Source organism: Peromyscus californicus, unplaced genomic scaffold (genome assembly GCF_007827085.1).
Source record: "Peromyscus californicus insignis strain IS unplaced genomic scaffold, ASM782708v3 Scaffold_2__1_contigs__length_46816999, whole genome shotgun sequence".
Taxonomy (NCBI): domain Eukaryota; kingdom Metazoa; phylum Chordata; class Mammalia; order Rodentia; family Cricetidae; genus Peromyscus; species Peromyscus californicus.
The window spans coordinates 4,314,667-4,330,121 of record NW_026294540.1 but is presented as its reverse complement, the minus strand read 5'-3'; the positions used below and the strand labels follow the sequence as shown (position 1 = coordinate 4,330,121).

The window sequence follows — 15,455 nt, the reverse complement described above, 5'->3', positions numbered from 1 at the left end:
ATAGGGCCGGCGACCACAGCCTGGTCCCCACCGTTCTGTGTCAACTTGACACACGCTAGAGTCCCTGGAGAAAAGGGAGCCTCCATTGAGAAAATGCCTCCGTAAGATCCAGCTGTAAGGCATTTACTTAATTAGTGACTGATGGGGGAGGGCCCAGCCCATGGTGGGTGGGGCCACCCCTGGGCTGGTGGTCCTGGGTTCTATAAGAAAGCAGGCTGAGCAAGCCATAGGGAGCAAGCCAGTAAGCAGCACCCCTCCATGGCCTCTGCATCAGCTCCTGCCTCCAGGTTCCTGCCCTGCATGAGTTCCTGTCCTGACTTCCTTTGATGATGAACAGTAGCATGGATGTGTAAACAAATAAACCCTTTCCTCCCCAGGTTTCTTTGGTCTTGGTGTTTTATCACACTAGTAACCCTTACTAGGATGTGTTCCCATATACATGTTCCAGAGCCAGGGCTCCCCAGGAACAAAAGTCCATATCCTTAGGCCCTCAACAGGTCCCCCATTCTCTTGCACAGCCTGGCACCACACTAGCTGAGGCCTCACTGCAGCTCCCAGCAGCAGGGGCAGAGTGGAAGCGGGGGTGGGGTCCACATAGGACCTTTACCATCCCAGGCAAGAAGCCCAGAATGGAATATTATGTGTCCCATGAAGATGTGGTGGGTGACAGGCCGAGCTCCCAGGCCGATCCCTGCTTGAGGCTTCTGCTCCCTGGCTTTCTGGAACACGGAAGCTTCTCTGGCCTGGATCCAGCAGTGGTCACAGTGGTCATGGCTCCTGGCCCCTCACCTTGGCCTCAGAATCCAGGTTGGCAGGGTCAGCAGGGACAGCCACCTCCATGGTCCGAGTCTCCACAGCAATCACCCCCACGGGGATGCCCCCCAACCTGTAAGGTGAGTGCACAGGAGCTCAGCACTGGGATGCCCCATAAGCAGATCTCAGGGCCCCAGCATCTACCCAGTCTGCTGTGGGCATTTCCAGGTGCACAGGTGCCCTGCTAGGTTGAGAACAGTCAGGGCGGGATGGGAGCTGTTTGTGCCTCGGGCTATGCAGCTAAGAAGTCTAAGATGTGGACTGTGACACAGTTCCCAGCATCTTCCCCTCACTTCAGCTTCGTATTTATCCTCTGAGAGACTAGGATGGAACTCGGGACACAGCATATGCCAGGCAGGTGCTCTGCAACCTAATCACATCCCAGTGCTAAATTATGACTTAAATCATCACATGTGAGCAGGGCGGTGGTGGCACACACCTTTAATCACAGCACTCGGGAGGCAGAGCCAGGCAGATCTCTGTGAGTTCGAGGCCAACCTGATCTACAGAGCAAGATCCAGGACAGGCACCAAAACAACACAGAGAAACCCTGTCTCGAAAAACAAAACAAAACAAAAAAGCAAACAAAAAAGTCATCACATGCGGCCAGCAGCTACACACCAGGGTAGCTTGGGTGCTGAACTAAGACACTCAGGGAAAAGGCTGAAACAAGTCAGGATTACTGGCATAGGCCTATAACCCAGCTACCTAGGAAGCCAAGGCAGAAAGTTCAAGAGTTCAAGACCAGCCTGGGCTACACAACAAGATACTGACTTGAAATAAAAAGCAAAGAGCTGGGATGTAGCTCGTGGTACATCTTTTGTCTGGCATGCAGGGCGCCCTAGGTTCCATCCCCAGGACTCACAACCGGGGAGCAACATCAAGTGCCTTAGAGCCTGGCTCAGACAAGACCATGACATCGCTGCCTGTCATTCTGATCTATCAACAACCAAAGCCACCACCACACCGCTGTCCTTTATCCCTGCAATCACTCTACCAGAGGAGTGGGGTGGGGCCGTCTCCACAGGGAGAGCTCCGTGGTGGGGGGTTCATTCCAGGATTCTATAAAAAGGGTTTGGAAAATAAATAGGAGGAATATAACTAAAGGCCAATGACACACAATTTTGTTTTTGTTTTTGGTTTTCCGAGACAGGGTTTCTCTGTGTAGCTTTGTGCCTTTCCTGGAACTCACTCTGTAGCCCAGGCTGGCCTCGAACTCACAGAGATCCGCCTGGCTCTGCCTCCCGAGTGCTGGGATTAAAGGCGTGCGCCACCACACACACAATTTTTAAAGGTTTAATTCTATCTCTATCTCTGTGCGTGCGTGCATGCGTGCGTGCGTGCGTGTGTGTGTGTGTGTGTGTGTGTGTGTGTGTGTGTGTACCTGCATGTAGAGTTCACCGTCAGGTTACCTCCTCAATCATTCTCCACCTCAGTTTCTGATTCAAGGTCTGTCATAACCTGGAGTTCACCAGCGAGCTGCCGGGCTGACTCTGTACCCCAAGGGCTGGGATTCCCTGCACTAATGCACCCGGCTTTTCACGTGGGTTGCTAAGGATCTGAACTCGGGACCTCATGCTTACACCGCAAGCCTCCCTAGCCATCTCCCTGCTCCCTAAATTCGCCTTTTGCATTCAGAAAAATCTAGGAACCAAGGAGAAAAGGCCCTGGCAGCCCCAGCCTAGTGCTGGGGAGTCCCGTGTCTAGTGGGCAGGTGTGTGCGGGTGTGTGCAGGTGTGGGCAGGTGTGTGAAGGTGTGTGCAGCCCACCTTCACCCCCCACTTGGCATTACCTTGCTCGTCCAGTCACCACGGTCTGAGCCCAGGGTGCCATGATTTCCATGAAACTGCCGTGGTCGAAGAAGCCGCTCTGCCAGGAGCCCTTCAGAGCTGTGGACAGACGGGTAGAAGTCCTGGCTGAGGGCTGGGGAGGCCCAGGGTCTGCCTGGTGAGGCACACTGCTGCGGCCAGCTTTGACCTTACGGTCCTATACCCTTTCTACTGAAGAACCTTATTCTGGCCCACTGGCTACCGCTCAGTATCCCTGAGAGGAAACAGGCCACCCATGTCCCAGAGAGACACACCGTGACCGTGGCACTGTAGCCACTGATGGGGGGGGGAGAACTGGAGGGGGGCAGTGCAAATGACTGCCACTCTGACAGGAGGGGAAAGGCCTGGCAGCAGGTGACTCAAAGAACGCAGACAGAGGCCAGATGCCAGGGAATAAAACCCTCCTACTTCAGCCCCTGCCTGGGGGCTCAGGGCTGGCTCTGCAGGAGAGAGCACACAGTGGGCGAGAAACGGACCGCCTTCTTCCAATGGAGCTACAGCTGGAGGGCAAGGCCTCTAAAACGAAGACGCCACTGGGAGGGATCCTCCTGCTGCTGAGAGGCCCTCGCCTCCTGCACTGCACCGCTGAAGCCAACTGCACAGGAAAGTCTAGCCGTGGGCCAGGGTGATGGGCCAGCTTAGCCAGCGTTCCCATGTGGGCGGTTCTCAGAACAAAGTACACATACCTCCAGGAGACAAAGGCGTTCCTCAGAGAAGGAGAAAACAACATGTGTGCGTGCGTGTGCATGTGAGTGTGTGCGTGTGAGTGTGTGTGTGTGTGTGTGTGTGTGTGTGTGTGAGAGAGAGAGAGAGAGAGAGAGAGAGAGAGAGAGAGCGAGAGCGAGAGCGAGAGCGAGAGCGAGAGAGCGAGAGAGAGAGAGAAGAGAGAGAGAGAGAAGCCAGCCTCTTTTGTGATGGTCTAGCCAGAGGGAAAGAGGCGGGAGGAAGGCCCTGGCCTGTGCTGAACCCTAACCCTTGGCTCCAGAAACCAGAGCTGTTTCCAACCCTTGTTGTTCTGCAGCTCAGGAAAAGCAAAGCCCAGTCTCCATCTCCCCTTTTGAGTTCACATGCACCCTCCCTGGGAAACGGGGACAGAAGCTTCCACCAAAGCGGCCCTCTTCAGTAGACCCAGAAAAGAACCCCAAATCTTGGGTCCCCTCCCCCCAAAAAAAACATTTTAGGACTTACTTGGATGAGGCCTCCCTGCAAGCAGCCACCTGGGGTCATAGGGAACTTTGGATGGGACGAATTCAATTTCCCTGTCGATGGGGTCAGTAGGAGTGATGATGGGAACTGGGCTGCGATTGTCCTAGAAAAGAAGGCCAGAGCCGTCCCACTCAGTCCCTGGGGCGCGTCAGCGAGGACTCCCACACCTCCGAGGGCTTTCCCCTCTGACTGTGCACACGTCTAGCTGTGCAGCGATGCCCTCGCCGGGGCTTCCAAGCCACTACGCCAGCTGTAAAATGACAGGCATCTCCTGTCTACATGCTTCTGAGACCTTTTAAGAGACCTGAGTGCCTTTGGAGCTCAAATAGACTCTGGGAGCCACACAGGACCAGCATTCTCCAGCTAGGCGATGAAGGAACTGAGGCGCAAACATCTGCCTAGTCAAGATCTGGTTAGAGCAGTCCCATGAGGACTACTGACAGCTAAGCAGTCCAGTCCAGGGTAGCCTTGGGGAGGATCTGCAGAGGGCTCAGTCCCCCTCATTAACAACTTCACACAGGAGGAAATGAAGGCTCAGAAGGACTGGGAGGCTGGCCCAGGATGACGGGGCTACTGAAGAAAAAGTCAGGAATGGATCCAGGTTGACCATGAGGTATGAGGCCCACTGTGATCCAACGTCACCCTTTTCTAAAGGATCGCAGATAGTGTCCCTACATCCTTAGGACACCTCAGAGCCTCCCTCCCCAAAAGCAAAGGACAGGGCTGGGTATCAGGGAGAGAGATGGGACTCTGTGGTACTTCCTCTTCCCCACCCTCCCTGCCACCATGAACGGAACCCCACAGGCTCCCAGGCTGCAGGCTGCCTGCCAGGGAATAGCGCACCTTCGGTATATACGACAGCCATTCCAGAATGGTACAGACCCCCTCGAAGTCGTCCGGCACAGTGACGTGGGAGACCCCATTAGTGTGCATAATCTGCACACCCCCCAGCTGGTTGTTGGACGTGTAGACCTCTCTTCCCAGGACCTGAGGTGACACAGCACAGTTAGCAAGGCCACTCCGTCTTGCTGGGTCCTCTGCTCTGGCTGCCTGTCAGAATGACCTGGGAGCTTCCAAAACACCTGCCACCCAGGGGCTCTGCCCAAACCAATCCCTTCAGGGTCTTCAGGGGGAGCACCGGGCACTGGTGCTCCCTGTGTCCTTAAGATTTCTAGGAAATGTCATATGCAACCCAATTTGGGAACCACCAATGTCCCTGGGAACTGGACATCTAATGGGTTCCTGCTTCAGCAGGTCTGCAGTGTGGCCTGGGGGCCACCCAGGTGCTGTTGGTGCAAGAGCCACACGTGGAACTCCTCAGTGGGCTCTGAGTGGACATTAAACACGGAGACTCCAGAGCTGTGTGAGAAATCCTGCAGTAAACTAAAATAAGCAGGCTATTTGTTTTCATGCTCATGGGGACTTAACTACAGGCAAATTAAAATGCAAAAGTTCCCCCAAATCATAGAAGTTGCAAAATCATGAGTGGGGCCTTTCTCAGTTTCCTGCAAAATATGGCGCCTCTTTTTTATTTTTAATGTAAGCTGGAGAGTTAGTTCCGGTGCGGGGTGGCGCTCAGAAGGGGATGGGAAAACTTCAAACTAAAAACCAAAGGACTTGCTTCAGGGAGGAAACTGGTTTACCCTGGGAATCCACAATAGCTGGTGCAGGGAATTTTCATTCATGTGGAATGAAAATGCCCCCCATAGACTCAGAGGGAGTGGCATTAGGAGAAGTGACCTTGTTGGAGTAGGTATAGCCTTGTTGGAGGAAGTGTGTCACTGTGGGGGGGGGGGGGTGTTGGAGGGGATGCTTTGAAGTTTCAAATGCTTAAGCCAGGCCCAGTGTCTCTCTCCCTGCTGCCTGCTGATCCAGGTGTAGAACTCTCAGCTCCCTCTCCAGCACCTGCCATATTTGCCTGCATGCCACCATGAGGATAATGGACTAAACATCTGAACTGTAAGCCAGCCCCCAATTAAACGTTTTCTCTCATAAGAGTTGCCATGGTCATGTTGTCTCTTCACAGCAACAGAATACTGTCATGGCTAAGACAGCAGGGCCATGAGATGTCTGACCTGGTCCCCACACCACCCCTCCCCAGGTCCTGTCTACAGCACCTTGTTGAGGGCGCTGGCTCCAGTGAGGATGATGTGGGAGTTTTCCACTTGGATCACCCGCTGCCCAAGCCTCACCAAGTAGGCCCCGATTCCTAGGGCACGGCAGGTCACCTGTGGAGACAAGACCCGTCTGAACTCCAGACGCTGGTGGGCTCACCCCCCCACACACACATACACACACAGAAGGGTGTCTCACTGTATAGCCACGGCCAGCCTAGAACTCTCAAAAGATGATCCTCCTGCCTCTGCCTCCCAGCTATTGGGATTACAGGTGTGCACCACAGCTGGCTGAGCCTAGTTTCTCCCAGCACCTGCTCGAGCTTGGCTTCTGCTATTATCTGCACCTTAAACCTCCTCAGGGGCCCAATCAAAGGTGTTGGAAACGCTAAGAGGTGGGCCCTGTGGGGGTGCCTAGGAGAGTGGAGGCCTGTCACTTGCCATGAGGAGAACCATGAGACCCTGGCTGCTCCCTCTGTCCCTGGCTGCCTGGCCCTAGCCCAGCAACCATGCTCTGCCACACATTCCCACAAGAGGCTCAAAGCACCAAGGCCAAGAGATCAAGCGGTCCCTCGGAAACCCTGAGTCCAAATTAACCCTTTCTCTTCATGCGCTGAGTATCCCAAAGTAAACAGTGTGATTTTTATCTGACAGGAAGGGAGTCAGTCAAGGAGAGCATCGGGAAGGCCAATGGCACACATTTTGGCCACTGCTAGTGCCGAGCTCCTGTGCCGTGGCCTCGGGGATGTGTAAGAACTGGTGACCCCTGAGGAAAATCTGTGCAGAGTCAACACCACTGGGCCTGGGCAGACGGCTCAGTCAGGAAAGTGCTTGCCAAACTACCCCAAGGACTTGAGTCCAGATGCCTCGCACCCGTGAAAACTCGGGCGTGGCAGTGTGCGCCCGCAATCTCAGTGCTGGGAGAGCAGAAACAAGAGGATCCCTGGTGCGGCTTGCTGGCCAGCCATAGCCAGATTGGCAAGCTCCAGACTCAAAGAGACTCGCTGTCCCCCCAAAATGTGAAAGCAACTGAAGATGCCTGATGTTGACCCCTGGACTCTACATGGATGTGCACTCACCACACACACACACACACACACACACAGAAGCACACACACACGTGCACAAGCACACACACAGAAGCACACATGCACATACACATGCACACACACACACAGAAGCACACATGCACACATACACATGCACACACACACACACACACACACACACACACACACACACACAGAGGAACACACAAAAAGCAAGGAAAGGAAGAGACCAGGAGGGAACGCACCATGCTGATGGTGACAATTTTTTCATAAGCCAGGGAGGCCTCTCCTGCGATCATGCCCGAGCCCCTCAGGTTCTCCACGCCCAGGCTGTCACTGTTCCCTATGACATCCAAGATGACGTATCTGTAAGGACCAAACACGACTGAAGTCAAGGCTCCTCTCCAAAAACAAAGACAGGAGGACATGTTTCCCACAGGTCTGGGGCAGGAGGGATGAGCAAGGATGAACACTGGGACGCAGATCAGTCAGAGTGAAGACAGGGTTTAGGACCCAGGGGCACTAAGCTTCTAAAAGATCAAGGTTGCCGTAGATAACAGCTGTCCCTCCCTCAAACAGAGGCTCTTAGTGGGGTGCCACCTTACCCCACATCCCACAGAAAACTAGCTTAGCCTTTGGTCTGTGGGGACACCAGGGACCATGAGGGAAAGACACTTAATTCACGACCAATCAGCCATGACTCATGACCCCCAAAGCATGAGACACGCTGGTCAGATCTTGATAGAAACTGACCAGTGTTAATGTGTTAGGGGGGTCTCCGCAGGCCTGTAGGAAGATGTCCTGATGCGCACATTTAACTGAATATTTCCCAAACTTATTTCACTATGGAATTAAAAAGAAATGTTTCTCATATCATTCACACCCCAGAAAGTCACCTAGAGTCTGCTGGCTTGTTTTATTCCACTTGTTTAACTGCCCTGGGAAAGACAAACCTCTGGCATTCTCAAAGAACAGACCCCCAGACGACGGAACGTTTTTGGATAACTGGGTCATAAAATGTGAACTTGTGTCCCCTGAGACATCATGAAAACTTACGTCTACTTTTCCCTGCATGAGCTGCTGTTCTGAGAAAAGGGTGAAGCATTCAAGGCATGACTCAATGGTAGAGCACCTGCCTACGATGTACAAGGCTCAGCAGAGAAAAAGGGAAGGGGGGAGGGGGGAGGGGAGGGGAGGGAGAGAGGGACAGAGGCAGGGAGGGGTGAATCATTTGGGGATGACCAGGATGAGTTACCTAGAGGTTGTCCCAAATGGTTAAGTCATTAGCACCCACATGGAAGCTCGGGGTCCACCACCCACGAGCCTAGAGAAGGGTCCTCACAGGCAGCCGGGATGAGTTGCGGTTACACTAGGTCTTGGCGGTCAGTGTTGCATTTACCTGGATTCACCTCCATCCTCAATATGCTTGCAGTGCACGGAGTTCTGGGCGCTGATCTGGGTGTAGTCTTGGGGCGTCAGGTACAGGTACCTAAATCCCTTAAAAACACACTCCAGTGAGTCTGTGAATCCAGTTCCGTGGACTCGCCAGCCACCAGATGTTTCAAGGTGTCAATACCATCCAGGGTGGCTGGCCGTTGATATCACTGCACAGCTGCACACCTCAGGCTCAACACCTGCAAACCACGGGGCTACTTTGAGCTCCTGGCTCTTCCTCACGCACACACAGCCTCATGCCCTGCCTGGTTATGTAGGAAATGTGTGTACTGCTGTGGGATGTTCTGTATGGCAAATGTGTTGCTCTGATTGGTCAATAAATAAATCACTGATTGGCCAGTGGCCAGGCAGGAAGTGTAGGCGGGACAAGGAGGAGAATAGAGCTGGGAAGTGGAAGGCTGAGTCAGAGAGACACTGCCAGCTGCCATGATGACAAGCCGCATGTGAAGATGCCGGTAAGCCACGAGCCATGTGGCAAGGTATAGATTAATGGAAATGGATTAATTTAAGCTATAAGAACAGTTAGCAAGAAGCCTGCCACGGCCATACAGTTTGTAACCAATATAAGTCTCTGTGTTTACTTGGTTGGGTCTGAGCGGCTGTGGGACTGGCGGGTGAGAGAGATTTGTCCTGACTGTGGGCCAGGCAGGAAAACTCTAGCTACAGTGCACACTCGTGTGTGCCCATGTGTGTCCAAGTGTACAGGTTGAACAGTCCAAATGGCAGGGACCCGAAAGTGCTTCAGATGTAAAAATACGTCTGAGCTTTGGAATATCTGCTTCTACCTAATGCGACATCTTAGGGGTGGGACCCATGTTCTGTAGGCACCTATGGGCTAAGGGTAACCCTGTAACATACTGTCAGGATTTGGTGTGTTTTCGCTGTGACCCATCCCATGAGCTGAGGTATGGAGAGAATTTGCTACTTTAGCAATGAGGTTAGTGACTGAAAAGGTCTCAGATTACAGAGCGTTTTGAATTTTAGATGTTTGGGCTAAAGATGTAGTAAAAAGGAATAGAAAAATAATTTCTGGGCCGGGCGGTGGTGGCGCACGCCTTTAATCCCAGCACTCGGGAGGCAGAGCCAGGTGGATCTCTGTGAGTTCGAGGCCAGCCTGGGCTACCAAGCGAGTCCCAGGAAAGGCGCAAAGCTACACAGAGAAACCCTGTCTCGAAAAACGAAAAAAAAAAAAAATTTCTGACTCCCAGAGTGGTTTTCGTCTCCTTTAGGGAGACAGTGTCACTGTCTGGGGAACATGTTCCGTTAGTGGTGTGTGTCTACAGCTCCAGCAACGGGAGACGGGCGGTGTGGACCGGCAGTTCCCTGGAAGCTCACTTGCCAGCTCGCCCAGAAGACTTGGCAGATTGCAAGCCAATGAGAGAACCTGTCTCTAAAAGAAGGTAAGATTGTCCTGTGACCTGAGATTGTCCTGTGACCTCTACATGCATGTACACACACACACACACACACACACACACACGCATGCGGGGCATTATTCACTTGGCATTCTGGGTACACATGGATTTAGAACCCGGCACATGTCACCTACATGTCTACAAGTTTCTCATTATCGTGCCTCTAGGGGGTGCTTTTGGCCATTTCTGATAATCACTACGCCCCAAAGCATTTATTTAGGTTCTTTTTCCTTTCTTGAGACAAGGTCTCACCACAGAGGCCAGGCTGATCCTGAATTCTCTCTCTCTCCTTCTGCCTGAGCCTCCTGAGTGCCAGGAGGACAGGTCAGTACATGGGAACGGCACAACACGTGGTGGGCTACTAATGTCACTGTGCATCTGTGCATTGCACACAGAGATCCCTTCCCACAGTCTTTGCAGGAGCCACGCGATACAAGGCAGGAAGTGTCTCTCACCTGAAATGCATGGGGCCAGAAGCAGTTCAGAGTTTGAAATTTTTTTCAGACTGGCATTATTTGCATATCATAATGAGATGTCCTGGGCGTGGGCACCAGGTCTGAACACAACATTCATCCATGTTGCACAGACACCTCACACCCAGCATCTTCAGGCCTGTGCTTTCTGACTGAAACTCAGTGAATGAGGTCAGGTGGGACTTTCCAGTTGGGGCATCATGCTGATACTTAAGCTTTGGGTCGGGAAGCATTTCAGAGGTGGGGCTTTTGGACTGGGGTGCTCCGTCCAAAACGCCATCACGCTACCACCCTCACTTCATGACGTACTTTGTGGGGATCTTCCGGGTCCACCCAAGCCACTTGGAATAGCTGTTTGATCTCCTCAGCCAGGCCCATACGGGCCCCACTGTTAGCTGCCAGGAAGATTTGGGGAATGCCCTCTGCCCGGGCCATCTCGGATGCCCGCAGATACAGGAAGTCCTCCTGTATGCCGAAAGAGCCGATTTGGAAGGTGATGTCATTGCTGATGACGACGACGTCCCGCCCTTCTGGATACTCCGGGGTCTTAAACCTCATTTTGAAGGCCACCATGCCCACCTGGGGAAGAGACGGGTGCTGAGGAAAGTGACTTTGTTTCTTCCAGGTAGGGTGACAGCCAAAGCAAGCTGACCCACCTCACACCCACCTCCTCCTCACACCCACCTCCTCCTCACACCCACCTCCCACCTCCCACCTCCCGCCCACCTCCTCCTCACACCCACCTCCTCCTCACACCCACCTCCCATCTCACACCCACCTCCTCCTCACACCCACCTCTTACCTCATTCCCACCAGGAAGCCTGTTCATCTCCACCAGCTGGTCCTGGGAGTCCAGCACCAGCTCTGTGTATGTCAGAATATCTTTGGGGTACTTGTCTGGGGAGCCCCACAGTTTAAAGAGAGCCTGGGGTAAGGAAAAGCTTGGAGTCATGGGGAAGGAAGCGCTGCCCTCCCCAGCTGGAGATGACATGTGAGAAAACTGGGTAAACTGTCCTGTTCTCACCCTGTCTTTAAATCGTGAACTATTTAAAGAACACACACATATTCACACACACTCACACACATACACAAGCATACTCCACACAATAATAATAATAATAAATAATAATAATAATAATAATAATGAGGGATAAGATATTCTTTTTTTTTTTTTTTTTTTTTTTTTTTGGTTTTTCGAGACAGGGTTTCTCTGTGTAGCTTTGCGCCTGTCCTGGGACTCGCTTGGTAGTCCAGGCTGGCCTCGAACTCACAGAGATCCGCCTGGCTCTGCCTCCCGAGTGCTGGGATTAAAGGCGTGCGCCACCACCGCCCGGCCTCGACCTCTTCTTTTGAGACAGTGTCTCTCACTGAACCCAGGGCTCACTGACTGTCTAGACTGACTGCCAGGAAGTCCCAGGGATTCCCCTGCCTCTGCCTCCAAGTGCTCGGGATTACATGTATCCAGCACCATGCCTGGTTTTTTGAAGTAGGTGCTGGGGTCTGAGCTCGGGTCCTCAGGCCTGCATGACAAGAACCACTGAGCCTTGCCCAGCCAGGTCATATTTTTCAAAGTATTGATTCAACTTGGTACTGGATAGATAGCTCAGTGGTTTTTTTGTTTTGTTTTGTTTTGTTTTGTTTTTTTTCCCCGGAGCTGAGGACCAAACCCAGGGCCTTGCACTTGCTAGGCAAGCACTCTACCACTGATCTAAATCCCCAACCCCAGATAGCTCAGTGGTAAAGAGGGCTTTACTGCTCCTCCAGAGGACCCCGGACCCACATTAGGCAGCTCACAACTACCCATAATTCCAGTTTCAGGGGGATCCAACACCCTCTGGCTTCAGTGGGCCCCTTAACACAGGTAACACGGTACAAATAAACTCAGGATGTATACTTGCACATAAATAATGAATAAAGAACTCCTGTTTTTTTTCCAATTATGTGCCTATGTGTGCCAGAGGAGCTGACCCCTGGAGCTGGCTAGAGAATCGCAGATATTATATTGCCCTTATCCCTCAGGAAAACCTAACCAAACATTATTTCCCTCCCTTCCTTCCAAGACAGAGAGTCACTATGATATCCAGGCCCACCTTCACCTCCCACGCTCAAGTGATGCCCCTGCCTCAGCCTCCCACATAGCTGAGAACACAGGCAGGGGCCATTGCACCCGGCTCCCCAGCCTGTCAGAGAATAGGGTAACGAGTCCTCGAAGCCAGTGTCGACTGCACCAGGATCAATCTCCTGTCTTGGTAACACGTGACCAACCAGAAGGCATCACTGGGGCCCCGAGCACAGGAACGCTGTTGTCACTGGGGAAATGCCTCATGGGAATGTTGAGTTCAGTGTTTTTTGTTGGGTTTTTTTTTTTTTTTTGGTACTATTTTTATGACTTCTTGACTACTGTGAAACCATTACTTTAAAACAAAATGTACAGCCGGGCAGTGGTGGCGCACGCCTTTAATCCCAGCACTCAGGAGGCAGAGCCAGGAGGATCTCTGTGAGTTCGAGGCCAGCCTGGGCTACAGAGTGAGTTCCAGGAAAGGCGCAAAGCTACACAGAGAAACCCTGTCTTGAAAAACCAAAAAAAAAAAAAAAAAAAATGTACATTATATATGTATATGCACATATGCACCCATACACTTGCCCCTCCTCCTCTCCACGGTCTGCCTAGCCTCAGAAGGGGGCCTGGCAGGCAGCAGCTAACTTATAAATGAGCAAACAGATCAGAAGCAGGGCCAGGAGGTGCCGGCTTAGTCAGTAAAGCGGGGTCCTCACAAGCGCGAGGACCAGGGATCAACCCCCGGCCACGTAAAAAACCTGCTGGGGAGATGCAGAGAGGAGGGACCTGGGGCCTCGCTGGCCAGATCGGCAACCTCCAGGTTCACTGAGAGACCCTGCCTCAAAATATGGGGATGAGAACAAATAAAGAAGATGCCAGACGTTGACCTCGGGCCCCTACACACACACACACACACACACACACACACACACACACACACACACACACACACGCATGTGCACCCACACCAACACATACACACACACATGCGAACAACATAAACCAGAAGCAAACATTAAAATGTTGAGCACTGTGTCACAGGTCATAGACTATGAGTTACCTTTCTCTCTTTTCTTCCCTCCCAGTTCCCTTTGTTTCCTCAAGCTCTGCAGTGCGTCACTTATCAACAGGATAAAATTAGGTTTATTTCGGGGGAAAGGACCATGAAGTCATTCCTGCAGTAAAATCCACGTTTCTCCAGGAAGACCCCACCCAGAGGGAATGACTTAGGACAAGGGACCGCTTCTGGTGAAGCGGGGACAGGGCCCCTCGAGGGGGGTGCACACCTGAGCCCCAGGACTTGCCTGCCTGAACATCTCCGGGAAGTCGTACACGTAGGTGGTCCCCAGGGACTGCGCCTGGAACCGCTTGGCCTGGAGCAGGTCCTTGGTGACGTACGGCGTGTTGATCAGCATCCCGTGCAGGCTTCCTTGTTTGTTGCCGAAGGAGTGAAACATGATCTGGACGGAAAGAAAGAAAAAGCAGAGGGGCTGGAGAGGCGGCTTGGAGGTTAAGAGCACTGGCTGTTCTCCCAGAGGTCCTGGGTTTGAGTCCCACCCCAACCTGAGCCCTCAGCAAAAGCTCAATAGAGAGGCAGATCCGCGGTGCAGAGCTTACGCCCTTTGCCATGTGGCAACCAGAGCAGGACCCGTGGGAGACAGGGGACAGAGCTCCAGTATGAAGATGGCAGCAAGTCCCACCCCCAAGGTATATACAGAGAAGAGCCATGGGAAATCACACTATTAGGGTTACACCTGTGTCACGGTATAGTCTGGGTAGCGTACTATAGTCAACTGAAATGTGTTTTTGAGAGAATCTGAGTGAGGGGTACACCCCGTCCAAGACTTTGTTCTGTCCTATTTTTGCAACTTGAGAGTTTTGAGTCTCATCATTTCAAAATAAAAAGTGTGCACATGTAAAATAGTTTTGGGTTGATTTACAAAACTCTTTTTCTGTAAGGTGGTTGGGGGAAACATGTCTCTCCCAGTGGACCAGCGTGAGTTCTGCATGGTAACTGCCACACACTCCACTTCCCACCTGCAGCATGGCCACGGGATGGACTCTGCCGTGGGGCTGCATGGCCCTGCATGGCCCTGCCTGGGAGGGTAAAGAGACAGGGAATGACCATGCCTATCACACCCTGAAGCTATTTATTAGAGGCTGCCATGACCCGAGACAAGGCGAGGCAAGGGCCACCACGGTGGCTTCAACCCACGTCTTGACGTCCAGGCAGCAGCACCTACTGAGACTCGAGACACTGTGGCGGCCCACCCTTACATTTCCGGATCTGGAGTCGGTCACTTCTTTGTAGACGCTGATGTCCAGGTAGTAGCCGGACTCGTTGGTGATGAACAGGCGGATGGGGATAGCGCTGCCCGTGGTCGTCTGGCGGATGTTGATCTTGACCTCCGCCTGCAGCACGCGGAGCTTCCACAGCCGGCTGCCGTAGCGCATGACCATGTCCCGCACCGACTCCTCAATCTGCCGAGAAACGCAGCGCCGTCAGAGCCTACCCCGCACGCCAAGGCAGTGGAGCCTGGCCCCCAACTATTAACTGCTAACAACCGATGAGGCTGGAATCCAGGGCCTGGTGTATTCCAGGCAGATGCTCTACCACTGAGCTACATGCCCCGGTGATGGGGTGACGATTAATGAAACTCATCTTCATGTGTCACCCCATCTTTATGTGTCTCTCAGGCCCATGCACAAGCTTTCTTCTGGACTGTGTGAACTCGTCAGGCCAGGGCGTCAGCATGGGTCCTCACGGGTTCTGTGAGCCCTATAGATACTGAAGTCTTCTCTGGTCCCTGAATCAGCACCGCCAAGGTCTACCTACTGCAGAACCGGCCTGCACACGATGCCCCAGCCTCAGACCTCAGGCTCTCATCCTGCCCGGCGGAGCCTGGAGAGGACATAAGCTATGCCAGGCCTTCCAGCTGAACATGTCCGATCCTATCTGGGCTGACGGGCGGTTTATTCTCTTCATCCAGAACCTCAGGGCTGGAGGGCCAGGAGACACAACCCCAAAGCAGTGTGGCATGC

General features: G+C 52.9%; 1 protein-coding gene across 6 annotated transcripts in view; it reads right to left on the bottom strand.

Moving 5' to 3' along the window:
- Window positions 1-15,455, bottom strand: part of Acacb (acetyl-CoA carboxylase beta) — a 98,927-nt gene that overhangs the window by 13,911 nt on the left and 69,561 nt on the right. For all 6 annotated transcript variants that reach the window (XM_052755066.1, XM_052755067.1, XM_052755068.1 and 3 more), the window contains 11 exons: window positions 14,691-14,894; window positions 13,718-13,873; window positions 11,157-11,279; window positions 10,664-10,933; window positions 8,411-8,508; window positions 7,257-7,377; window positions 5,966-6,076; window positions 4,692-4,835; window positions 3,831-3,951; window positions 2,606-2,702; window positions 790-886 (listed from right to left, as the gene is read on the bottom strand). In XM_052755066.1, the coding sequence (XP_052611026.1) occupies window positions 790-886; window positions 2,606-2,702; window positions 3,831-3,951; window positions 4,692-4,835; window positions 5,966-6,076; window positions 7,257-7,377; window positions 8,411-8,508; window positions 10,664-10,933; window positions 11,157-11,279; window positions 13,718-13,873; window positions 14,691-14,894 (1,542 nt within the window). The remainder of the gene's footprint in view (window positions 1-789; window positions 887-2,605; window positions 2,703-3,830; window positions 3,952-4,691; window positions 4,836-5,965; window positions 6,077-7,256; window positions 7,378-8,410; window positions 8,509-10,663; window positions 10,934-11,156; window positions 11,280-13,717; window positions 13,874-14,690; window positions 14,895-15,455) is intronic.